This window comes from Peromyscus maniculatus, chromosome 11 (genome assembly GCF_049852395.1).
Source record: "Peromyscus maniculatus bairdii isolate BWxNUB_F1_BW_parent chromosome 11, HU_Pman_BW_mat_3.1, whole genome shotgun sequence".
NCBI lineage: Eukaryota > Metazoa > Chordata > Mammalia > Rodentia > Cricetidae > Peromyscus > Peromyscus maniculatus.
The window spans coordinates 8,282,501-8,309,763 of NC_134862.1; the positions used below are offsets into that span (position 1 = coordinate 8,282,501).

The following is a 27,263-nucleotide window of genomic DNA, read 5'->3' on the forward strand; positions in this document are numbered from 1 at the left end:
CTCCCAGTCAGTGCTTCCACAGATGCCCTCGGAGCGCAACCCCGGACTTGTCAGTCACAACCACATACATCTCAGACCTGCAGGTGACTCCAGAGAGCTTTCGCCTCGGAGGGTCAAAAGTGATTGGCGCCATGAGTGGCATGCAGCGACAGGAGGACGTGGGTGCCAGGGGGGCTGCTTTGTTACAAGGCGCTGGCACTCCAGATGGCAAGAGGGAGGAGGAATGGAGAGAAAAACTCCGGGGAGCTGTGGAGAAGCAAATGCCTCATCCAGGTTCCTCGGTGGTGGAGCAAACTGCCTGAGCGGAAATGGTTTAAAAGAAAAGAGAGGGGCAGGGGTACAGTTCAGCAGGGGAAGGCATGCTCTGCCAAGCTTGACACCCAGGACTCACAGGGTGAAAGGAGAAAACGGAGTCCCCTCAAACTGTTCTCTGACCAGCATGTGCATGCACACGCTGCACACACGCTGCACACACACACACACACACACACACACACACACACACACACACACGCGCGCACACACTTAAAAAAAAAACTACTGGTTATTCCTAAAAGCAAGATTTCTCTACGGTCCAGGGACTGCAGGGACTTCCTGTGTCCCTCATGTCCCACCTAAAATGAGGGCCGTGTGCTCTGCTACAGATAGCCCTGGCAACTGCACCGCCTCTGTGTCTTTCCCTCCATCCTGGCTAATCTAGTCTTCAACAGTAAACCCAAACAAACCCCTTACAAACGGCAAACAGCAGCATGCCTGAAATGGGAGGCTAGTTTCTCTACCTCTCTTCACTGATGCCTGCTCTGTGTCCTCACACAGCACAGGGCACTGTCACTTGCAGATGCTATGTGGCCCCCCATGTCTCACAGAAGGCAGGGGAGCCCCACCAAGCCCAGACACAGGACGGCAAAGTATGTATGATGTATACTCTATTCGCCCCTTTGGCCTAGGGCTGGTCCACAGGAGGTCTGCAACAGGCGTTTGTTGAAGCAATGAACAGCAGATGTTTACACTAAACAGAAGGCTCATTCCTTGAACCACAGGGGCTGATCTAGGCTATCGGTTATCTTCTCCTGCACATAGGAGCAGGTGGGCTAAGAAGATTTGTTTGTGCAAGCCTGGGCCTGTCAACATCCTGTCCCGGGTAAGAGAAGGGCCCACGAGTGACCCCTCATCCAGTGGTTAACGGGTGCTGGGGAAGGCAGAGACAGTTTCTTCAGTGACGCAGCACTTCCTGTGGATAACCCCCCCCCCCACTCCTGTGAGCCCCCCTTATGAAACACACCAGGTTGTCACGGAAGATACCTACATCTCTAGACTAGCCACCAGTGGCCGTGTGTTCTTGGGGTCCTCTGCCTCTTTAACAAAGGACACGGGTGGACTATGACTAAAAGGACTTGGCTAGATCTTAATTATTAAAACGAGCATCAGCTAGAGAATATTCTCTGGTATAGAACCTGAGCTTTTCAAATCAAACAACCAGCAAAAAGTAAATAAGTAAAGCCATGAAAGCAGAAGAGGGAAGGGACGGGACCCTCAGGAGAGGGACAGGAGTCGGCAGTGGGGGACAGACATGACAGAATGCACAGAAGGAAAAGGCCACAATGGAACCCGTTATTAACAACACACTAACAAAACACTTTAAACAGAAGAGTCGCAGGCCCCAAGGACAGGGTCGTCACGTGTGGCTTCCAGTCTGTCCCAAGTCGGGCCTCCACAGCAGCGTACCTGCAGCAGGCCTGGGATGATGTCGACAAGGAGCTGCAGCAAGGACTCCTTGGTGATCCTCTCCACCACTTTCGTCTGCATCTTGATGGCGGCCAGGTTGATGGGGTAGTCGGCCGTCTGGATGATCGGGCACAGCACTTTGATGCACTGCTCCGGGTGGATGGAGCTGGCTAGCGTGGATGCAGCTTCCTCAGCAGCTCTTACCACCTGAAAGAGGACCCCAGAGCTGAGTGGTGCCTGCCTCGAGAGTTTTGAAAAGCACCAGTACCACTCCTACCTGGCTCCAGGAGCCAAACACAATGACCCACTTCCTCCAAAACTGCTAAGGAAAGTTAAAAGCAACCTGCGTTGTTGTGTGGGATCAGGAAGACAGGCCTGGGGGTTGGGGCCAAAACTTGGGCAGAGTGGTCTCCACGTGTATCCCCTGCTCACGTAGCAGTAGCTGCACCTGTATTTAGAGCTGCACCCACCACCTTGAGATCTCCTTAGTAACACGGCTTCTCAGCCTTCCCCAGGATGCTGTCTTATCATAGTAGTAAAGAACCTCTGCCCTGGAAGATTAGGACCTGAAAGTAAACACTTTCCAAGGGTCAACGGGACCCTCTGACACAAAGCCTGGAGAAAACCAGTGTCTTCTATACTGATGTCCTCTGGGAGGGGCTGGCTCCAGGAGAAGGCTGTTTTCCTAGGGAATCTCTTGTGGGAAGCCGGTGTCCAGGAATCTGTGCCCATGACACTCTTTACCTTGTATCTTTAATTTTTAATTAACTAATTAATTATATCCATCATTCTATTTGAGAAAAAGTCAGATTGGGCTTTAACTCATTATACAGCTGAGGATGACCTTGAACTTCTGATCTTCCTGCCTCTACCTCCCAAGTCCTGGGATTACACGTATGCACCATCGGCCCAGTTCATGCCGTTTTGGAGATGGAGCCCAGGACCGCATTGAGGCCAAACACTCCAACTGAGTGAACTACATTCTCAGCTCCCTCCTTGCACTTTTTAGGAAGTGCATAAAATGACGGCCACCTGGCTGAAGGAGCAGCTCTGGTCTCTGGGGCCACAGACGATCCTCCTTTATGAAGAGGACGGAGGAGTGCCGAGGCTGTGGTGGGAAGGACTGGAAAGCACTTACTGTGCTGCACGGACACACAGCTCAGTCACGCCCCTTGTAGGAACGAGTATTCTACTTCCTCATCTGTAAAATGGGGACATCTCACAACAAGGAAGGGCAACGGCAAAGATACAGCAGACCTTCATACGCACCTTAGGTAAGTGGTACGTAAACACAGAGCAGGCTGTACACAGGCAAGCACTTTCCTACAGAGTACGATGAGAATCTACGGCTCTCCCCGAGCCCAGTCCTGAACTGCACAATCACCCACAACTCTCCTCTCTGCAGCTAATTCTTCAGTCCAGTCTTCACACAATAATAAGGCAAGCCAACAACCCAAAGCGTTGGTCATGCACACCCTTGCAATAAAATGTTTATATATATTTGTCATTGCTGCTGTTGGGAGCAGGCATGGACATGCTATGTATGTGAAGGTCACAGGACAACTCAGGTCAGTCAGCCCTTTTACCTGTTGGACTATCCTGCCAACCATGATTGATTTTTTTGTTTGTTTGTTTGAGACAGGGTCTCTCTATGTAGCCTGCCCTGGAACTTCCTCTGTAGACCAGGATGGCCTTGAACTCACAGAGATCCACCTGCCTCTGCCTCCCAAGTGCAGGGATTAAAAGTGTGTGCCACCCTACCCAGTTGAGAAATCAATAGCCTTTTAAAATATATTTTAAAAGTTACTTTTCCTAGCCGGGCGGTGGTGGCGCACGCCTTTAATCCCAGCACTCGGGAGGCAGAGCCAGGTGGATCTCTGTGAGTTCGAGGCCAGCCTGGGCTACCAAGTGAGTTCCAGGAAAGGCGCAAAGCTACACAGAGAAACCCTGTCTCGAAAAACCAAAAAAAAAAAAAAAAGTTACTTTTCCTTATGCACATGTCTGTGTGATTATGTTCACATGAATGCCCACAGAGGCCAGAGCTGTCTGATGCACGGTCCTTTGCAAGGGCAGGAAGTACTCTTAGCCTCTGGGCATCTCCCCAGCCCATCCTGCTGTCTTAAGCTCTGTCCATTCTTGCTGGTCCACCATCCTTACAAGTGGCTGGCCCTGGAAACAGCATTTGAACCACCTGGGACGTCACATGGAAGACCAGGGTGGGGTAGCTGTGTGCGGACAGGCCACGTGGACCAGGCCAGGTTGGGCTCTGAGGCCACACATACAGATTTAGGTTACTCTGGGGCTTTGAATTAGATGCTGCCTACCACCTGATCCCCACAATCCCCTCTGTAGAAGGGGCAGGGCCAGACCTCTGGGCTCTCCATCAATGGTTGGATTTTGCCTTCTCTGCAAACAGTGCTCTGTTAGGAGCGTGCCTGATCAGTCCCTGGGTAGGTTCCGCTCCACCGAGCTGTCAAGGGAAATCCTTCTGAGTTACCATAGTCACAGCCATGGCCACTTCATTTACTACATTCAGGACTGGCCATGTTAGTGGTGGGATTTTCGTCATGAAGTTCCCCATGGGAGTCAGCTACTCACACCCAGTATGTGATGTCCATCACTATAAAAATGCTCAGGTGGGGTGGGGGGCAGCCAGTCAGTAAAGCACACGCTGTGAAAGCATGAGGACCCGAGTTCGACTCCCAGGGTTGTTGTAACAAGCCTCGCTGAACCGGGGAGCTCTATGCCTGTGAGATCGTGTCTCAAAGGAAAGGATAGATAGATGGCATCTGAGGCAAGACCCTTGAAGCTGACCTCTAGTGTCTACACACACACACACACACACACACACACACACACAATCTCGATGGCAATGCACAAAATAGCTCATGACCCTTAGAGTGGTCTGCTTCCAGGATCTTTTTTCCCCCTTCTTTATGCTTTTTACTTTGAAAAGTTGCCACTAACATGAACCTTCCTGGAAGGAGACCTTGATAGAAATCTACCTGAAGTGTCTTGTGAGGTCAGAGAAGCGGCAGTCCCTGGGAGGGAGTGGGCAGAGAGCCACACCTGAGTGCACAGTGCTAATGTTGCTAGAATCATTGCAATGATCATGGCTGTTTCTGCCCACCGCCCCAGACTGGCTGATCCAGGACATGCATTACCCCTCATACAGGGCTCACATGAGTGTCCTGCCCCTCTCTGACCAGCCCACATCATACCAGAGCATGCGTGCTTTTGATCCTGGTGACACTTTCATGTAGAATTCTTTCCAACCAGGCACAGCTGGGACCCTCGCAGGTGTGGCTCTGAGCAGTGGACTAAGCCACACTCTTGTCCCCAGTTCTCTGTCTAGGAACACGTCCCTGCTCAAGGACCTTCCTTCTCTGGGTTTTCTTGGTGGCTGTTTTACTCTTCACTGTGGACTTGGAAGTCCGTGGCTGCTCATTCTCACATCCTGCCTGTCAGGCTGTGTCTTTTACCCAGGCCTGACCAGTTGCTTCCTAGGTGTGGGAACTGAGCTCCAGCATCCAGTCTGGTAGGACAGACCTGTCCGTGCCGTCACGGTGCAGGGAAGTGTAGGGGTGGTTGGTTCGGAGGGGCCGTGTCAGGATGTGGAAGCCCAGAGACAAGCTCCTGAGGTTCTCTTCTGGTGTGGCAGGGTGGGGTTAGGAGGAGGCTGGTAAGGGATGGGAAGTGGCAAAGATATTCTCAGGTGTCCTGAAAGCTGTGTGGCCCTTGTTCCAGAAAGGCTGGCAAGGGGGGATGAGTGGTGTGGTAGACAGGCCTTAGCTGTCAAGATACTTATTCAGTCAAGAGTCTCAACTGTCTCAAACTCTATGTTGGGATTAAAAACTTCCCAAGGTTAGCTACGTGAAACATGCCAGAGCTGGAATCCAGGTGGAGGGACCTGGCGTCTGTCAGTTAATACTGGGAACTTGACAGGTCTAGAAACATCTAGGATAAAAATCTCCAGGCACGTCTGTGAGTCTGTGAGTTTCTAGGCTGGGTTAACTGAGACAGGAACACTCACTCTAAATGTGGGCAGCACCATCCACTGGCCTGGGGTCCTGGACTGAATAGAGAGGAGGACGTGAGCGGGCCCAGCGTTCATCTGTTTGATTTCTGACAGCAGACGCGGTGTGACCCACTCCCTCCCTCCCACTCCTGCCGCCATGACGGACTGCATCCCGCAACTGTGAGCTGAGCTAAGTCCTTCCTCCCTTAAGTTCTTTCTCTCAGAACAACAAGAAAAGCAACCTACACACATCTAAAACTGATCTGGAGCTACTGGGTGCTAGAGAGCAGAGCTCAGGCCTCCTCCTGTCTCCCTACTGTCCAAATACCAAAGGGCATGCGCCACATCCAGTACCCTGAGTGGGAAACACGGTCCAGGGCTACCTTTCCCCAGACCTCTAAAATATCAACCTGTGGCGGGGGCTGGGTCTCCAGGGAGGTGTGGCTCCGTCCTGGCCAGCGGCCGCCCCACCCCCTGCACACGCCTCTCTGTCCCTTATGTCCCTTACCCAACCGGGCGAGTCATCTTTTAAGACTCAGGACTCAGTGGAGGCCCGCGGCTGTGCAGTCTCCTTGCGGACATGTCTCTCCTGTTAGAGAAAGGGCTCCCGAAGGCGAGCCCCATCCCTGCCATCTCTCTGCACTCCAGGCTGGGTACAAAGTCCAGTGTACACAGCAGCCACTGGCTCTGCCACAGTCATCTTCTGTGCTATCATGTTTTTCTTCCCATGGCATACAAGTCAGCTCAGGTGCAGTCACCTCTGACTGTGTTTACATTTTCCAATGGAGGAACCAGCCCAGAACACGTGAAGCAAGCAGGACACAAGCCTATTTTCAATGGCTGAAAGAAAATAAGTCCCAGAACCTCCGAGCGGTGGACTGGTGAGATGGTTCACGTGGTTAAAAGAGCCTGCTGAGAGAATAATGCCCGGAATCCAACCCCACGGACCTACATGGTGGAGGGTGAGAACGGACTCCTGAAAGCTGCCCTTCGATCTCTACTACAGGTGCACCATGGCACACATGCTACCACACATCACATATACATACAATATACACACAGACACACACACACACACACACACCACTGATGCGTGGCAGGCTGAACTGAAGATCTCACCAGAGCAGGACAAACATAGACTTGAAGACAGAGCAAAAGTCAGGCCCCAGCCAGTGAGTCCCAGGAGAAGCCAGCCAACCCCCCCTGGTGCCTCACAGTGAGGAGACCGTCTCCTGTGCTATTGCTATACAGGTTCAAGGGAACTGCGTCCAGTGACTGCTGGGAAAACACCCTTTCAGGTCTGCTGAAGTGAGCCCAGCCCCAGCGGCGTCCCCTGGGACATGCAGGGATTCTAGAGGTGCGGGCATGAAGCACTTCGACAAGCACCTTGATGTGCGTGCACTTCTGGGAACATCTGCAAATACACTGCTAGGGAGTGCACATCAGGATAGCAGCTCAAGGCCTCTCTTTCCCTCAGGGTGAGAGAAAGTTCCCCAAGACAGACACTGGTTTTGGCAGGGAAGGTAGTGTTCTGACTTTGCTCCATATCCAAAGCCTGGCTTTGGCAGGCTGCCTGTATCAGGGTGAACTTTAGGTTCTGCCCTATGTTCTCTGTAACATAAGAAGTGAGATTATAATGTAAGCAAATAGAGAACAAAAGTAAACACAGGTATCAGAAGGCAAGGAAGCAACATGCTCAACAGACAGGTGGCTGCCGGTGCCGCTGAGGGGGTTTTAAAAAGTGTGTGTGTGCGTGTGCGTGTGCGTGTGTGTGTGTGTGTGTGTGTGTGTGTGTAGGGGGGCGGGGGGTAGACATGTAGGGTCAGCAGGAGCAAGCTCACATCTACATCTGCTTGGAAACTCGGGAACTCTTCCTCTCCATTGTTAAGGATGTAACTGTCTAGCTAGAAAAAGGCAACTGTCCCATGTAGCTGTTTGTACAATGAGGTCCAGCTTCATGGCCCAGGCTGGCCTTGATCTCTTGATCCTCCTGCACACTTAGCTGTTTAAGGAAATGGGATCATGACTCAAAATACTGATGAATGTTTGCTTAAAGATTAGGTTTCTTAATTTTAAGGCACAGAAGTTCTCGACATTTGGACTGCGTGTTTGGAGTGCACCAAGTTTGATTTGGCTCTGTCTCAGGTGCATCGGAACAACTGAGAGCATAAAAAAAAAAAAGCAGACATCCAAAAACAATGATGGCAAGAATCCAAGAGCTCTTCCCCAGGGCACCTGGAGTTGAGCTCCAGGAGCATTTGGAAGGCAAAGAGATGCCAATGCCACCTTCTGGGATTGGCCAGAAAGCCTCACAGCCAACAGAGCCAACACGGAGTCTTGGTGTCCATTGGAAAAAGGAGGGAAGTGGGTGTGGTCACATGTGTCTTTAATCCCAGCACTCAAGAGGCAGAGGCAGACAAATCTCTGGGAGTTTGAGGCCAGCTGGCTCTACACCCAGAGCTCCAGTTCAGCCAGGGAAACATAGACACCCTGCCAATAAATAATAATAATAATACAAAAATAAAAGACTCATGTGGCAAAATGGCACAGACAGGAGCTGGGACTTAGAGTGGAGGGCAACTGTAGGTCAACTCAACAGAGTGCCATCTAGCCATGCCGAGACCAAGAGGGAGAAACAAAGAAAACTCAGTCTCTGGAGGCTCCAGTCTGGAGCTAATTCTGTTACCAAGCAGCCGGTAGATGCTGAGGTAAAATCCTTCCCATGTCCATGCCTGTTTTTCTCACCAGGAAAGCTACATAGTAAGGACTGAATGGAGAACTGTTAATAGAATTACTTTTGACTATCTAATCTTATCATTCATCACAACCCAATGGGTGTTTTTCCCTGAAAAAACATACATACACAAAAGGCTTCAAAAACCCTCGAGAGAGGCAAAGCGAGATCAGTGTACTCATGACCAGTGAGGCGGCTCAGTGCATAACGGTCTGACTGCCAAACTTGATGACCTGAGTTTGCTCCTGGGACCCTCTTGGTAGAGAGAGAGAGAGAAATGACTCCCACACATTGTTCTCTGACCTCTAACGGTCACATGCCTTACCTCACATTCACACTAATTATAAATAATAAACAAGAGACCCACCTACTCACTGGGCAGACGGGGGTCAGCAGGGGTAATGGTGTGGAATGGGAGGGGCCGAGGAGGTAGGGTAGGGAGTGGCAGGGTACAGGCCCACCCCAGAAGTGCTGCACAGTGAAGTGATGAGAAGCAGAGCCCCTCTGTGCATTGGTTAACTCCACTTTCCATCTCTGAGAGCTTACAGTGCCTCCCAGTCCAGTGTAAGCACAAACAGAACAGACCTAGAGTGGACAGCTGCTCAGGGATACAAGTCATCTTCCTGTAATTTAGATAGAGCTCTCTTGGATCTAGTCAATGAAATGCAGTTAAATTACATTGTACTTTATTGTGTGTCACACACAAAATAAGTAAATAAACAAATGTAATAACCGTTCTTTTATTTTCTTTTAAATTAGCATACTTTCTTCAACAGGAGAGGTAAGGGGGACAGATGTTCAGTTTTCCTTGGGACTAGCCACCTAACCTCACATCACCAATATGAGCCCCACAGGGAGGGACACAAGGTATTCCTCTCCCCATGTAATGGCCCTAGACATCAGAGTGCCTTGGAGACTCTTCCAGTGGCAGTCTGAGCAGTGTGCAAACCCACCTACCATCCGACAGCAGCTGCCATCCGAAGCCCTGCATCAAGGACAGGTGTCACGGCCCCAAGGGTCAGTGAAGACTTACTCTGTCCCTACAGTAGCAGCAGAGGCGGCGCCGTCCGGGCCTGGCCCATTATGATGGTCCTGGAGGTGGACAAGGTGTGTCCCCATGGAAGCTGCACTGGCTGCCTGCCCAGGAGCACTCCTGGGATACAGCCTGGGTGTCATTCTGTCTGCACATCCCAGTCCATATGCCCAGCTCCAGTTTTCTTCCTGCTGTCCAGGCTGTCTACCCTGACCAACTAGCCAGCTCCAAGTCCCCAGTGCTTCTTGTGAGGCACCACACAATGATCTCTGCTGTAACGAACGTAAGCACACCACAGACTGGAACCCCCTCCCACCTGCCCTGGTCAGTGACAAACAGTGACTAGGAGTTGGTGTCGCAGCAGCAGACTGCTGGCTTGGCAGCTATGGACCGCACAACGATGCTGTCTAGGTTTCTCATTTTGTCTGTTTACTAAAAAGCAAGAATTTCCAAAAGAAAAGGGGCTTCTGGTCAGATCCCAAGATTGGGCCCATGGAAACTAGAGCTTTAGAGTCTGTGAGGATTTAGATCTGTCACTCAACAGCCACTGCGGCTTTGCTGCTATTACCCTGGAACTGGGAGAGACAGAGATAACCCCCTGATTGGCCCTGGAGCTACCAGATAAGAGAAAGCAAGGTCCACCAGGGGTAGTGACTTCTAGGTTCCTGGGTTGCTGTGCTACAGACGGTCATTCTTGAACACAGGGGGGCCTGGAGATGGGGCTGGCTGGGAATTTTAACAGGCACCTGAAGGAGAATCCCGCTCAGGAACAAACGTCCTTTGGTCACAGCTAGTCAAAGGACTGATCACCCCACTGCTGGGGAAGGCCAGGCAGCCAGGGAGCTTTCTTTGTCCTTCTATTTTCAAGTGACGTTAGTCTGATTTTGCTTTTCTGGTGCTTTGAGATCATAAAACATAAAATTTAACTGGAAAAGATTTTAACAAAACCTCCAGAGACAGACAAGGAAACCGGCCATCCTGCACCAGCTGTACCTCCCAATTTTGAATAATAGCCTTTTTTAAGTCTTCAAAACATTATGTGGATGAGAGTTTTGCCTGCATGTATGTATGTGCACCGTATGTACACAATGCCCTCGGGCCAGAGGAGGCCCCTGGACCCCTGGACCGAGAGTGACTGCTGCTTGTGTGGGTGCTGAGAAAAGGAACTGGCTCCTCCGCAAGAGCAGCAAGTGCTCTTAACTGCTGAGCCACCTCTCCAGCACCCCCACCTTGAACTCTAATACACACGCACTGTGTGTGTCGCTCTGTGTCCCCCCCCCCCCCCCCCCCGTGTGTGCACGTGCATGTGTGTGAGAGAGACAGTGAACATGGGAGCATGAGGATAACATTCCCACCTTCCACCTTGCTTTCACCAGGGTTCTTTTTTTTTGTTTTTTTTTTTTTTTGTTTTTCGAGACAGGGTTTCTCTGTGTAGCTTTGTGCCTTTCCTGGAACTCACTTGGTAGCCCAGGCTGGCCTCGAACTCACAGAGATCCACCTGGCTCTGCCTCCCGAGTGCTGGGATTAAAGGCGTGCGCCACCACCGCCCGGCACCAGGGTTCTTTTTAAGTTTGCTGCAGTGTAAGCGAGCCTCGCTGGCTTGAGAGCTTACAAAACTTCTGTCTCTCCCTCACATCATGCCCTAAGGGCACTGGGAGCACATATCCAAGGACCTAAGCCTGGTCACGTGGGTTCTGAGGATTTGGACTCAGGTCCTCATGCCACTTGCCCACTGAGCCAGCTCTCTAGGCCTCTAGTAGCTCTAAGATGTGTCTCGGTTTCAAAGTGCTGGGTTCCTAGAAGCCAGCCTTCACTGCTACAGTCCCACAGCCAGATTCAGTGTGGGATGAGAGCCTGTGACGGGGAAGACGGCTGGTGTCCAGTCTCTTGGAGCAGCTCTGTGTGAGGCAGTCAGGACTCGTATTCTTCCCCTAAGACCTGGGTTTTGTTGGGGAATGTAAAACCGCCTCCTTCTTTGGAGAGGGTAGTTCTAGGAGGGGACCCCTGGAATGTGCACACTTTGGAAGTGTTGATTGGACAGGAAAACAGATGTTTGCCTCTGGATGATGGACACAGAAACCTAAAAGCACCATGGATCCCTTCTAAGCATGTGTGGAGTCATAAGTACTAAATGTAGGAAATACAACAAGACTAGACAAAAATGATGCCACTAGTGTGGCCACCACAGGAACTGCATGTGCAGCTAACTATTCTGAAGGATCCTCAGACCCAGAGACCAGGGATGGAGACCAGTTGGTTGAAACCAAGGGTGTGTGTGTGGGGGGGTTGCACTCAGTTGCTAACGCCTCGCACAGGACTCAAGTTTAATCTTCAGAACCTGCATCAAAAAGCCAGGCATGGACTAGCAAGATGGCTCAGACAAGAAAAAGCATGTGCTGTGCAAGCTCGATGACCTGAGTTTGGTCCCTGGAGCCCAGAGTGGAAGGAGACAGGTGGTGACTTCTGAAACTGTGCTCGGACCTCCACCCACATGTGCCCAGTGGTATACCTGCATGCATACACTTATTAAAAATAAAAAAGCCAGGTGTAGTGGCACTTTTAGTCATAGAACTAGGGAGGTGGTGACAGGCAGATCCACGGGGTTCGCATTCTGGCCAGCCAGCCTAGCCTACTGGTTAAGTTCTGGGCCAGTAAGAGGTTCCGTCTCAAAATAAAAGGGAGACAATACTTGAGGAACATCCAAGGCTGACTTCTTGCCTCTACATACACATATACACTTGTACCACACATATAGGTGTACACACACACACACACACACACACACACACACACACACACACACACACACACACAGAGGAAGACTTGAAGAATTTTCAAGAAAAATGAAAACCAAACCCCAAACCTAAATGTGCAGGTGCCTGAGCTGCTCCTGGCCACGTGACGGCCTGAGGTGCAGGAGGAAGTGGTAAGGGCAGGAGTCAAGGTGAGCCCAGACATGTAAAGCAGAGAGGGCCTGCCAACACAGACCTCAGAACACTATGTCCCGCCGGCACCCTCAGGCTGCTGGGATGGCATTATAGCACCTTCCGGTTACAGGACTCTCATGCTGACAGAAATGAATCTGAAACGGGAGATCGCCTCACTCTTTTCCTGGGCCATTTAAGAGAACTTCATACTTTCTAAACCATTTTCAAGAGAAATGTACGTAAAGTAGTACATTTTAACTTATATTTGGAGTCCATAGGTTTTCAAAATTGTGATGCCCAGGTTAAAAAGCCAGCCTCCAGTGGATGGGTGTTCCAACACCACATTAGCTTAGTTACTTAAATATAATAATGAAAAGCTACGTGTATGGTGTTCTGCCTGCATGTATGCATGTGTACCATGCCGTGCCCAGTGCCCTCAGAGGCCAGAAGAGGGTCTCAGAGCCCTGGCACAGAAATCACCGATGGTGAGAGCTGTCATATAGACACTGGGAATCTAACCTGTCCTCTGGAAGAGCAGCCAATTCTCTTAACCACAGAGCCAGCTCTCCAGCCCCCTTCGTTCATGGTAATCTCATTTCAAGCCTGTCTTTTGTCACCCAAACAGCTACTACCACCTGTCAGGTGTGGCCAGGCTTTTGACATTGCCATATTTAATACTGTTATCTACAAAGTGCATGCTTGAGAACCGCACAGTTGAGTTTTAAAGAAGAGTCGGGGTCCAGCAGGTAAAGGTGCTTGCTGAGGCTTGATGGTCTGAGTTTGGCCCATTGTGTTCTACATGACAAAAGGAAAGAACTGATTTCCAATAAACTGTCCTCTATCTCCACATGTGCATTCATACATGTGCGCGCACACAAAACAGTATAATTAAACACACACACACCCTTCCTAGTGTTTTAAGTAAGTTTACAATTTTGTGTTAACTTATAGCCACTCTGGGATCCAAACTTCTAACTGGACAAACCTGAATCCTAGCTATAAAACAACACCAATTTCACTTCAATTTTTTGTCATTGATTCTCACTAAGGACAAGCTATTTAAAAAAAAGTTGGTGCAAGATAGCTTGTCCTTCATAAGAGACCCAAGACCTGGTCTGTATTTGTTCTGCTACGAACTTACTGAACAGGCTTTTTAGGTCCTTTCTTCTGTATCTGGGAACAATAAAGCTGATCTCATATTATCCTGTCTGGTTCACATGTTAAGTGTGTGTGTGTGTGTGTGTGTGTGTGTGTGTATGTAAGTGGAACACCTTCTGTTCAAAACATGAGTGTCACCATCATGCCACCAAGGCAGGTTTTAGAGACTCAGTCACTTGTTGGAAATGTTCCTAGGGCCTATGTGCTATGATGTTCTGCATGTGTCCAGCAGGGCTCAGAGACGAGGACACCCTCCTCCAGATCTCCATCTGAGAAGGTCAAAAGCAGTAACTGCCCAAGCAGCCAAACCATGGCCAGGAGAAAAACTACCCTCAGGGTCTCGTTCCCTTTGCTGATAGAAGAACTGCTCTCCTCATAAGCCTTGTCCATGAGTACTCAGTCAGTATGCAGAATCAAGAGGTTGTACTGGACAAGCTCAGGCTTGGTGGGGTCAACCCACTCTTCGCCATCTTGAGCGAAGTCCTACCATTCTGGTTCCACGTGTCTGCTGATGGAGGTTGTCACTGGACTCGTGTGCATGCACACAGGCCGGAGGCCCAACTCTGGTGTCATTCCTCATGACCTGTCTATCTTTCCTTCCCTTCCCCTCTTTCTTGGTAGGGTCTCCTTTGCTCAGAGCTTGCTGAGTAGGCTAGCAATCCCATGGATATACCTTGCTCTTTCTACCTAGTACTGGGTTATTAGCTTTGTTTGTTTGTTTTTCAACACAGGGTTTTAGCTTTTGGAGCCTGTCCTGGAACTCACTCTGTAGACCAGGCTGGCCTCGTACTCAGAGATCCGCCTGCCTCTGCCTCCCAAGTGCTGGGATTAAAGGTGTGCGCCACCACCGCCCGGCAGGTCACTGGCTTTTTAATGTGGATTCTGGAGACGGACTAGGTACTCATGCTTGCACAGCAAGCCCTTTACCTGCTCCTTACTGGGGGCAGGGCTCACCTCTTTGTGGGAGTCTTTGTGGGCTTCCAGCGTCTTCATGATCGTCAGTTCTGCGTAGTTTTTGAATCTTGCTGGCTGGTTTCTCAGAATCTCCCGTAAAACTCTCAGTGCCAGAGCTCGAATGGAATGCTAGGTGTGAGGGGGAAAAGAAATGTCACCAAATAGTACGTGGCCCTTGTCCATGCCTACAGCATGCATGGGCTCACAGGCCCCTCTACATGGATGACAAAAGTCTCCTCAACATGGGCTTCCTGGACAGTCAACTCCAGGAGGGGAGTCACTGGTGCATGGGTCCATCTTTGGGACCCAGTACCTGGAGAGGCTGGCAAAGGCTTCTACAATGAACTCTATACTGTGGGTCAAATGAAGATGGCATGTCTAAGTTCACGGTCAGTTCCCTAGCCTTTCTAGACGAATGGAAGCTTGGGCTCACGAGTCATCGTGAAACACACACAGGGATGAGCTCACGGACAGGGCCTGCCAGGCTGTGAACTCTCTGAGGTCAGCTGGAGACCCGTGTCTGTTCCTGACCTTTGGGGTGATGAGGTCACCCATGCAACAGGCCTCAAGCTGTTAAGGCCCAAGTCATGTGCCTGGAGAAAAGCCATTCCAAACAGACGCCTAATCTCAAGAAAGAGAGCGGAGTTTACTGCAAACAGAGCCGAGAAGCACATCCTGATTCCTTGTCATTCAACAGTGCACTGTGCATACGCACGCACACAGACAGCACCTGCCCGCCTCTGTGTGACGTCATCCCATCTCCCCGCTGGGCCAGGGCAGGTGTAGCCGGGAAGAAAAATTAGTGTGGACTTTCACTGCCTCACTTCCCCAACGCCAGACCTTTAATCCCGAGTCAGCAAACGATCCCAGGGCGGCACTTACTGCTCACCCCTTCCTCCACTCCTGCTGCCACCAGGCACCAGCACTGTGACCCTGGGGCTGGCTACGACCTCACACTGTGCTAGCTCCTCGGAAGGCCTCCCAGCCCTGTGCTCCAGCTCTGCCAGGCCACGAAAAACCAATGTGGAGAGACGGACATTACTCAGCAAGTTTAACCCCAGCCGTTCCCTCCCAATTCTGCGGCAGGGGCCTGCTCCAAAGGCAGGAGGCTAGATTGGATCACCTCCTCCAAGGTTAGCCACTAAGTACCAGGTTCAGCGTCACAGCCCAGCCATGCTACAAAGCCTGCTCTGTCACATTCAAATGCCCCAGCATGAAGGTTTTGTTTTATAACTATTAATACACCTTGGGAATCTGTCTTTTAAAAAATAAATTCTTGGCAGGAAAGATGGCTCAGTGACCTTAGTTTAATCCCCAAAACACACAGAGGCAGGAAAGAAGTGACTCCTACAGGTTGTGTGTCCCCCGCCCCCTCCATGGGTTGTATGTGCCCACATAAATTAGTTTTTGTTTTTGTTTTCCCCCGAGACAGGATTTCTCTCTGCAGCCCTGACTGAAACTTGCTCTGTAGACCAGGCTGGCTTTAAATTCACAGAGATCCGCTTGTCTCTGCCTCCCGAGTACTGGGATTAAAAACATTTGCCACTACTTCCCAGCAAATTAATTAAAAAATTTAAAAATAAACTTCTCTATTTCATATGAAATAAAAGTGAAACTTGTGTGAAGATGAATTCTGCAAGGCTACCACCTACACTATGGGGTTTGGGCAAACTTGTGTGTGAAATTATCTAGGTTCAGGAAGGTGTTTCGTTGGCCGGGAGACTTGGGTCTGCACATGTGAGCTGATGTGGCTGCTGCAGGCTCGTGAGTGCTCAGGAACTATGTGGAAACCGGATGAACACTTGATTTGGTGTAAACCAGGCACAGAACCCCCAAAGGGAAGCTAGTCAGCCCTGATCAGGGAAGGCCCATGTGGGAAGGGCTGTGAGTGCCTACATCCTTGTCCCCTAGAGTTTCGAGCAGCAGCAGCAGGATGGTCTTGAAGTGCTCCTCCCACACGCCCAGGCTGTCCTCCCTGGTGATCTTGAGCAGCTCCAGCAGGGCTCCCTTCCGCTCCTCCACACGCTCATTGTGGTTAGATAGCTCTTTCAGCAAGTCAGCCACCAGGTCCGAGTGGTCAATGGGCACTGCAGAGACAATGAGGAACCTCAGGAGATGTTGGCCACAGCGTTCCCGCCATGTTCTTTCCTACCTCGACTCTCAGTGATCGATGCTACCCTTTCCCCTCCTATGCTGCCTTGCTTGGCTGCCAGCCTCCCCCTGTGTACCCCCGACATTCTTACCATGCTGTGAGAACAGAGGGCCAGGCTAGCTGCACAACACCAGAGTCCTGTGAGTCCTCCCTTCCTTCCCATTTCCCCCGTCTATTTTTATACAGAGGTTTAAAAAAATAAAAAACAAACAAAGCCCATCTTTTTCTAAACTCTCTTCCACTACCACAGTCTTGAGTCAGGCTTTCTATTGGACAACCTCTAACCATTAGGGAACCCATTCCAACGCACAAATTGGATCCCCCAAGGCCCTCCCATTCTCCCATTGACTAACATCTGTCCCATTCCAGTGTGTACATCCTCCCAAGGCCCTCCCGTTCTCTCACTGACTAGTATCTGTCCCATTCCATTTGCAAGCATTCCCTCAAGACCCTCTCACTATCACGTTGACTGATATCTGTTCCATTCTTGGCTGTGCAGAGCTTGGGAACCAACAGAGTAACTGATGACAACCCAAGTGTCTAGACTACCCATAGACTGGGAAGCCTGCTCACCTCCACTGTTAGCCGCAGGGCTCTGCACTACACCACACGGCTCCAAGGCACCTCTTTCCCTGGTCGTACTCACTGAAAAGCCCTCAGCCCTGAGAACTCAACTTTAAACAGGGAGCATGGGGAGCCGCTGTGGAGACAAGTCACCACACGCATGCATTCCTGGGGCATATTTGCAAATTTCTTTAGCTTTTGAGATTAAGGGACAAGGACATAAGGAAGTTCACATGTTGAACGCTTGCCTTTCTCCATCAGCTCTTCAGTACCAGGTGATGGACAAGAGGAACCGACACTCTAGCGTCTGGTTAAGAGCAGTAAAGGAGAAGAACCGGGTGCAGCGACTCCACAAGCAAAGAAAAAAATTCATCCCCTTCTCCCAGAAAGCATGGGTCACAGCAAACGCCGGCCAGCCCAGGCTCACAGCCAGGAGACTAGCGCTTGGCAAATCCAGGGAAATGACAGCTCCGGGATTGTTTTTTGACCCTCGATGCCTCTTCTGTTCTGGACAGCTGGAGAACTGTCTTCTACCTCAGAACTGCACAGTATCAGGTCCTTTATTCCTTCTGTGCCTCGAGCCTGCCCCCTGCCTCACGCAGCAGCCCCCTCCAAAGTGTGCTCACTCTGAGTCTGTAACCCAACAGGCTCGAGCAATCATGCCAGGAAGTGGGCCTTGCTTTCCTTCCGGCAGGCCAATCCAGTTACTTCATGATTACAGAAAGCACTCAAACAGTTATTAATTATTTAGAATGCTAATTTACATAATTTTCCACTCAAACAAAACAGATCTACTACGAGCTGCCAAAATGTCATGTGAAGGTCCCATAGAGCAAAGCTAGCAAGTGTGAGCGAGGTGGAAAGAAAAGCTTCAGCTGCTGGCACAAACACAGGCCAACCAATAGTCCCTGGCCGGCCACTGGCTTTGGTCCTGCAGACTGAATCCAGGGCCTCACATGTGCGAAGTACAATTCAATCCCTGAGCCACATTTTCTGTCCCTGGATACTGATCTTGACACGGGACTCAGAAGAACTCCAGGGACACATCCCTCTGTTATATTTTGGGCAAGTATCTTAATCTTTCTGAATCTACTTGTTAGCCTGTAAAATGAGAACAGCCGTCTCCAGTCTCAGGAGCTAATGGGCATATGCCTCTTAGCAAAGTGCCAGCGTGAGGTAGGCAAGCAATGACCATCAGCTGCCCTGCCTCCTTCCTCTGGTACACAGGGTACAGCCTGAGAAGACCCAGGGTGCCACTCTGCAAAAGGAAGAGGGAAGCCTGCACATGGCTTTGGGACTTTACCTTCATGGCTACGGGAGCTAGGGCAGTAAGGGCCAAGGTCTTCACGAGCAAGCATTAGATGCCTGTGCCCTGGGTCAACCCCTCCACGTAGGCAGCATTCTAGAAAAGTCCCAGTAGCAGAGCCTCCATGGACAGACTGCAGGCTCTCAGAGGCTAAGACCAAGCAGGCTTCTACTCACAGGGGACCTCCCAGGCCTAAGCACATAGCAGGGACTCAGTAAGCAGTTCTGAGCAAATGATGGACCAGGGCAGACCCCACGCTTCTATTTGTGTGACAGGGCCCCCAGGGATGGCAGAGGGAAGTGTGTAGGAGACGCAGAAGGGTGGGCAAGCAGACAGACCATCTCGGAGCTGCTCCATGTCATCGTCAAACACCGCCTCCTTCAGAGCCGTCTTGTCATAGGTGTTGATGGAGTCTGAGTAGGGATACGGGTTATACTCCCGTGCCCGCTGCCCCGGGAAGGCACGTGGAGGCTGCGTGTTGAGCAGGGAGGTCTTGTTGTCCAAAGCCATCCTGCCTCCTTCTACCTCACCACCTCCCCGGCCTTCGGTGGCAGGTGAGGCTGCTCCTCCGTCTCGGGACACCTGGAACACAGCACACAGTCACTCTGGACCTCCCGACACACCTGTTCATTTGTTTGTCTTCCATCCCTCCTTCCTTTCCCCAATTGTCTGTCTCTTCTTTCCTTCCCTCCGCTTTTCCTTCTTTCACAGGGTCTCACTATGCAGTCCTGGCTGGCCTGGAACTCACTGTGTAGACCAGCCTGGCCTTGAACTCAGAGATCCACATAGCTAGCTGTCTTCCCCATGCTAGGACTCAAGGCATGCGCCACCACACCCGGCCCACACATTTTCTTTGATGCTTAGGAGTTTCTTAGAAGAGCCAGGGATTTCTATTCGCAAGGTGCCACTGACAAAAGAGCAGCTATTGATATTTAATCTTATTTAAAACATTTTAAAAGTGTGTGTGTGTGTGTGTGTGTGTGTGTGTGTCTGTCTGTCTGTCTGTCTGTCTGTACACACAGAGGCTAGAAGAGAGTGTTCTTCTTGGAGTTACAGGTAGTTGTGAGCTGTCTGATACAGGTGTTGGGAACCGAACTCTGGAAGAACAGCAAGTGCTCTCTCTTAATCATGGAGCCATCTCCCCAGCTCCATGCTATTGTTATTTCTATCTGAAGAGAACATCCCTATATCTGCTTATATATTTTAGCCTGTTTTCTTTTGTTATTTGGTGGTTCACTGGATTCATGAGTTTTCTTAAGAATTGTTACCATGCGGTCTGAAGAGCTCCTTGGAAGTGGAGGAGTTATGTCCTCCATTGTCCACTCTTGAGAAGCCTGCCTCAGACCACTGTGGCTTCCGGCTCCAATGCCCACAGTTGGGGCTTCTCAACAGAACCTTAACAGCACCTCCACGGAGAAAGCTAGAGTACTGCTCAGAGCCTAAAGCAGTTTAAAATTCCACAAATAAGCCCCTTGATTTGTAGATTTTTTTTGAGATAATAATGAGGGTCAGCCAGATTATCTCAAACTTACCTCTAACCTTGAGACACAGTAAGTATCTCCCAGGCCAAAACCACTCTTCCATTCTTTGGATACCTAGTACTGAACTTTTTTCTCCTGTCTGTCTTAACAGTTGTCTTTCAATGGTCTCTGGCATGGTTTTGATAGTCTTGCTCTGCTGGCTAGTTTTACGTCAACTTGACACAATCTAGAGCCATTTGGGAAGAGGGAGCCTCAACTGAAAAAAAAAATCCTCTAGAAGACTGGCCTGTGGGCAAGGCTCTGGTGCATTTTCTTAGTCAATAATTACTGTGGGAGCATCCAGCCCATTGGAGGTGTTGCCACCCCTGGGCTGGTGGCCTTGGGCTTTAGAAGAAGGCAGGCTGAGCAAGTCATAAAGAACAAGTCCGTGAGCATCACCCACCCCCAGCACCCAGGTCAGCTGACTTCCCTTGGGGATGGACTATGACATGGAACTGTAAGCAGAAACGAACCTTTTCCTCCTCTTTTTTTTTTTTTTTAATTTGGTTTTTCAAGACAGGGTTTCTCTGTGTAGTTTTGGTACCTGTCCTGGATCTCTCTCTCTGCAGACCAGGCTGGCCTTGAACTCACAGAGGTCCGCCTGGTTCTGCCTCCGAGTGCTGGGATTAAAGGTGTGCATGGCCCCCCCCCCAGCCCCTTCCCTCCTCAAGCTGCTTTTGCTCATGGTGTTCTATCACAGCAACAGAAATGTAACCGGGACCTGGGATCAGGACTGTACCTTGGGCACATTTGCCTGTGCAGCCCCTACATGACAACTATGAGAACATGTCTGGGCCAAGTGCTGGCAACGGGCAGCCTATTTCCTCACCTGGACATGATTTCTAGGAATCTGGAACAGACTGGTGATTCCCATAAAAGTGAATTTGTGCTGCTAACAAGATACAACCGTCATTGTATGTTTATATATTTTTAAAGTTATGGTAAATACACATACCCTATCATTTCAACCATCCATAATCATGGTTTAATGACATTAGATACATTCACTATTTTGTGTAATCATCAACACTACCTATACCCCAAACTTTCTCATTATTCCTCCCAAATCCTACACCCAATAATTAACAATTCCCCTGCCCCCACAAACCTTGAGTTTATTCTCTACTCATCTGCTATGCTAGGTATCTCAGGTAAAGGAAATAAGGAAATACTAGCCCCTTTGCAACTGGCTTATTTCACTTGGTGTTATACATTTAAAGTTCAACTAGGTTATAACACAGGTCAGATTTCTTCCCTTTGGAAGGCTGCCTGTCACATTTTTACCCTGGCACCTGCTGATCCACACTGGGGTTGTGTTCACCTTGGCTGCCATGACTAATGCTACTGTAAATGCTAGCCTACAGATACCTGTCTGAATCCACGCTTACAACTCTCTGCACATATACCTCATAGAAGATCTGGAATGCATTTGTCATTGACACCTACAAATAAAGTTCTATATTATACTTAAGATACAGAGAATAGGCCTGGAGAAATGGCTCAGTGGTTAAAAGCACTGGCTGCTCTTCCAGAGGTCCTGAGTTCAACTCCCAGCAACTACATAGTGGCTCACAACCATCTGTAATGAGATCTGATTCCCTCTTCTGGTGTGCGTGAAGACAGGTCACTCATATACATAAAATAAATAAGTGTTTTTTTTAAAAGGATCCAGAGAACAAATAATATAGGTATAGATCTACACAAATTCATACCAACAAGGTGTAGACTATACCTCAATAGCAACTTCCTGAGTAGAAGGTAATTCATGGGTAACTTTGTAATTCTTACTATTAGTGTGTGTGTGTGTGTGTGTGTGTGTGTGTGTGTGTATCACACACAAGTCGACAGTCAGAGGACAGCTTCACGGAGTCCACTCTCTGTCCACCTTTGTGTATCAGGGACTGAACTGAGCAGTTAGTGTTTTAACCCTTTGAGCCACTTTCTCAGCCCTCCAGTCTTACTTTCTGTGTATTAGTTCTTTTCTGTCTTTCTCTTCATGTAGATTTTGCAAAGATGGGCATTCCAATAAACATACAACTGACATTTGTTTTGTTTTCCTCACTGCATAAGCAATTCATGTGTAAAGTTTTGTAGACTAATAGTGAAACATGATACCTTGTGGAAATAATGCCGTTCTTTTCTTTTGCTGAGTTCTTTACTTAGAATAAATTATGGGTAAAGTTGACAATCACGTGTGTTAAATATAATCCTAGCTGGGCGGTGGTGGTGCACGCTTTTAATCCCAGCACTTTGGAGGCAGAGGCAGGCGGATCTCTGTGGCCTCTTTGAGGCCAGCCTGGGCTACAGAGTGAGTCCAGGAAAGGCTCCAAAGCTACATAGAGAAACTTTGTCTTGAAAGACATACATACATACATACATACATACATACATACACACACACACACACACACACACACACACACACACACACACACACACACAAACATTCCTATTGACTTCCAGACAATTCCATTAATCTCACATAGCACCTGCATTTCACTAAAGCATTATAATCTCTCTTACATTCAATGTTATAACGTCTACTAAAAGCAGACTGGAACCTGGATACCTGGTCCCTGCACCTCTGTAACTGCTCAGAATGGATTTTCCAACATTTTCAACACTGTCATTTCTGGTGGGAGCCATTGCCCACCAGCTCTGACTTGCGTCCGTACGCTGCCTTGGCAGGCCAGACCTACGTGTGCACCTGAGGAACAAGTGCACTGGCTCTGACCTCGCCTCAGCCTCTTAGCTTCAAGTGTGTCTGTACTGGTCAGTTCCTGACAACGCGACATCAATTAGCATTACGTGGACTATGTGATGGGAAGAGGGAACAGTTAGGAACCGCTTCCATTCCACTGGCCTGTGGGCATGTCTGTACGGCATCTTCTTACTTAATGACTGATGAGGAGGGCCCAGCGCACTGCGGGGGGAGCCACTCCTGAGCAGGCAGTCTTAGGTTATGTAAGCAAGCCATGAGGAGGAAGCCAGGACATAGGGCTCCTCGCACTCTCTGCTCCAGGTCTTGCTTCCAGTTTCTGGCCCTGGCTTCCTGCAATGCTTGACTCTAAGTTGTAAGATGAAATAAACTATTTCTTCCCCGTCTGAATTGGGGTTTCTGTTGCTGTGAGAAAGCACCATGCCAGAAACAACTTGGGGGAGAAAAAGGTTTATTTCAGCTTCTAACTCTGAGGTCACACTCCATCATCAAAAGAAGTCAGGGTAGGAACTTGGGGCAGGAACATGAAGACAGGAACTGAAGCAGAGGCCATGGAGGAGCACTGCTTCCTGGCTGTCTCCTCATGGTTTGCTCAGCCTGCTTTCTTAAAGCACTCAGGGCCACCAGCCCAGGGGTGGCACTGCCCACAGTGAGCCTGGACCTCCTACATCCATCATCAATAAAGAAAACAGTCTGTATACATTTAGACTACAGGGCTGTTAGTGAATATTCTGGTGCGTATTTGATCGACTCCACTGAGGAAGGGCCTGTGCATAGGAAGGGCTGTCTGGATTTCAGGGAGGGACTGTTTATGACAGATACCATGACAAGCTGAGTAGACTTGGAACACATATCAGAGGTGGAGCTGCATGTGGTTCAGTAGTCAGCACTGGTTCAATTTCCAGTTCCACATATACGCAAACAGATCAAAATCCGATGCCTTAATCACCAATGGCACTGTAGCTCTGACAACCTGTCCCTTCCACATAATGGGTCCCCAGGAAATGTGAGGTTTCTTGGGCTTCGCCATCTTTTCTTTCTCTTGTCAATTTTTACTCCTTTCAATTATTATCAAAGCATTTTTGTACTTTTAAAACATAGAAAGCCCTGCAGGGACGACCAAACCAAACTAGTAGGAACTCATGAAAGTTGGATCAAAGGCTGTGGAGCCTGCATGGGACTGGACTGGGCCCTCTGCATGGTGAGACAGATGTGTAGCTTGATCTGCTTGGGGGGCCCCCTGGTGGTAGGATCAGAATCCATCCCTGGTGCATGTGCGGGCTTTCTGGAGCCCACTACCTATGATGGGACACCTTGTGCAGCCTTGAGACGGGGGGGGGGGGGGGGGGGGGGGGGGGGGGGGGGGGGCCGCCGCCCGGGGGGCCTTGGACTTGCCTCTACTGGATGTGCCTCCCCATGGGAGGCCTTGCCTTCTTGTGGGGGGCAGCGGGGGGTGGATTGGGAGGGGAGGGCTGAGGGGGTAGGAGGAGGGAAGAGGGGGATCTTTGGTTGGTGTGTAAGGTTAATGAAAAAAATTTCTTAATAAAAAAATGATAGAAAGCACTGAAATGACCCCAAACAGAACACTGGGTGCCCACTTACGGCACATACACATGGTAAATCATCATGCATGGAAGCTCACATGGACTTCCCGCGAGGAAAGCGGGTTGTCTTCCCTGAAGCTCTGTCCCTGGTCCCCCGGGACCTCACCCCTTGGCTTCTTTCCCATCTTCCTGGCTGTGCTTCCCTGGGCTGCTCCTCAGGACGCTGTCCTCACCTGGTGTCGGGCACTTCACCCTTCACTTTCTTTTCAGACCACAGACTCACTCTTCAGTGCCTCTCAAGTCTCCACTCTGGCCTCCACACTGACTTTCTAGGTTGGCTTAGCTGTCACGGGCCCTGCAATCCACACGTACCCACAGCGAGAATCACGGCGTTCTCAATGCGTCACTGCGCTTGCTCACTCTCTTCTTCCTCTCAGACATTACCACCTCACCAGATCACCTGTCTTAAGAGCACAGGAGACTTCTGGGCCCTCTGTTAACGCCTTTTCCTCTAGAACAGTGGTTCTCAACCTTCCTTAATGCTGTGACCCTTTAATACAGTTCCTCATGCTGTGGTGATCCCCAACCCTAAAATTATTTTTGTTGCTATTTCATAACTGTAATTTTGCTGTTATAAATCATAATGTAACTGTCTGTGTTTTCTGATGGTCTTGGGTGGCCCCTGTGAAAGGATCATCCAACCCTCAAAGGGGCTGCGACCCACAGGCTGAGAACTGCTGCTCTAGGGTCCCTGGTTCCCTAGAGCTGGGCTTTCAGACACTCAGATACATTCTCCCATGCCAAGCTTTTTGTTTTGTAGTATTACTATTATAATTATTCTTTTTCTTTTTTTGAGACAGGGTTTCTCTGTGGAGCTCTGGCTGGCCTTTCAGAGATCTGCCTGCCTCTGCCTCCCGAGTTTTAATGTGGTTCCCAAGTCAAGCACTCATACCTGTGTGGCAAGTACTTCACTGACTGAGCATCGCTTGGGCCCAGACTCACCACGTTATCACATCATAGAAGCAGAACAAAGACAGATGAATAAAAGCTGAGAATCTCTCCCGAAATGTCTTTAAATGGCCTTGGGCCTCTAACAACACCATCATTTTAGCACCAGAGTAGAAAACGTGGTCACCAGGGAGTTCAGTGTAGAAAAGACTCAAGTCCACTGCCACTCAACTGACACAGTTGTCCCCTGGCCCAGGACACTCACGATATCGCAGTCCTTCTTGCCATCTCGCTTAATTGGCTCATTCAGGTCCTCTTGGCTTCGGAAGCTGAACTTTTCAATGGCTTCTGTAACTCCACGCAAAGAGCTGTAGATTTCTTCAGAGTTCAGGTTCTCTGTATCATAGTCCAGCATGCTATAATTTAAAAGAAAAAAAAAAGCATTTTTTGAAAAATGGAGGTATGTGTAGAAAACCAAGACACCGGCCTAAATGATTTAGTAATTCGGAGTAAGACTAAATATACTTGGGGTCTTTGGGTTAGTTGGGATGAAAAGGGGGCAGCTCTTGTAGGGCACTGCCACTGTCCATCTTTCACGTCCAAGCTGGCCCCAGACACAGCACACAGCACCCAGGAACCAGTGAGGAACAACAAAGCCACGAGAACGTGAGAACTCAGGAGTGACATTGGTGACTGGATGCACAAGGGAATGGAGGTGGAAAAGGAACGTTCTTTTCTTGGAGATGAAAAATGGGTGTTTGGTTGTTACTGGTCTCAAATGTACAAACTCTAGAGGAACAGGCACATGGAAATAAGCTCGGATTACAGAGAGCCTTCTGAAGAGTAGAGCAAACCACTTCCCAGGACCAGGCTATGCACACCAGAATCCAATCTGGAGAAACAAGTAAGACCCTACCTTCAAAAATACAAGACACTAGCTTGGGAGCTGAAGTCAGATCTTCCTTCACTGGGCTCCTGGGGCTCTACTTCCCACGTGGTCTACCCAGGAGCTTGCTGGGAATATCAGATTCTTTTATTAAAGCAAATCTTAAAGAGATGAGCCACCTTCCTGGATGGACATCTAAAAACACTTGTAGAAACAATACTAGTCCTTTATGGGAAAGTGATGTCAATTGCTGTCCTCTGAGACACTAATAATAATAAAACATGAAACCGAAGAAAGGAGAGTCTTCTGGTGTTCTGCAGAATGTCAGCAAATGTTCTTTAGATGTGTGAAAGGGCACTGAACGAAGAGGGCCACGAGAAAACACCCACACCTCCCTACTGAGAATTCAAAAGACAAGCAGCACAGGACGGGTAGACAACAGTGAAAGCAAAGCATGCTGGGGCATCAGCCAAGGACGGTCGAAGCACTGCTTGCTTTAGAAAGCATTTGTGGTGGCTTCAGTGAGACTGTCTCCCAGAAGCTCTGGTCCATAGTTGGTGGCACTATTGGGGGGTGGGGGGAAGCGGGTGTTAGGAGGTGTGGCCTTGCTGGAGGACTGTATCACTGGCTATGGGCTTTGAGAATACAAAGCCTTGCCTACCTCCCAGTTTGCCCTCTGCATCATGCTCGCTTTTGAAGATGTGAACTCTCAGCTTCTTGTTCTTGCCACCGTGCCTGCCTACTGCCATGCCTGCCTGCCATGATGGACTCTTACCTCTCTGAAACTGTAAACCTAAATAAACTTTCTGTCTTGGTCAGAAGCTGGTGCCAGAGACTGAGGAACCCGGCCATGTGGTTGTACGGAGGAATATGGAAGACTTGGGAGCCATCATGCAGGAGCCCAGAAGACAGGAAGTAGTGCTGAGAGCAATGCAGGCTGCAGCCGCTCAGCTCACGAGGCTTCAGAAGGGAACAGAGTTAGGAACTGGGCCGGAGAACTTTCTTGTGATATTTTTGAGAAAGAATCTGGCTGCCCTTGTCCGAAGAAGCTGCCTGAGGCTAAGTAAAAAAGCAA

The 27,263-nt window shown here is 49.6% G+C and overlaps 1 protein-coding gene across 13 annotated transcripts in view; it reads right to left on the reverse strand.

Annotated features, from left to right (window-relative positions):
• Window positions 1-27,263, reverse strand: part of Clasp1 (cytoplasmic linker associated protein 1) — a 231,372-nt gene that overhangs the window by 4,293 nt on the left and 199,816 nt on the right. For all 13 annotated transcript variants that reach the window (XM_076547178.1, XM_076547174.1, XM_076547176.1 and 10 more), the window contains 5 exons: window positions 25,568-25,718; window positions 18,910-19,153; window positions 16,446-16,636; window positions 14,550-14,678; window positions 1,726-1,932 (listed from right to left, as the gene is read on the reverse strand). In XM_076547178.1, the coding sequence (XP_076403293.1) occupies window positions 1,726-1,932; window positions 14,550-14,678; window positions 16,446-16,636; window positions 18,910-19,153; window positions 25,568-25,718 (922 nt within the window). The remainder of the gene's footprint in view (window positions 1-1,725; window positions 1,933-14,549; window positions 14,679-16,445; window positions 16,637-18,909; window positions 19,154-25,567; window positions 25,719-27,263) is intronic.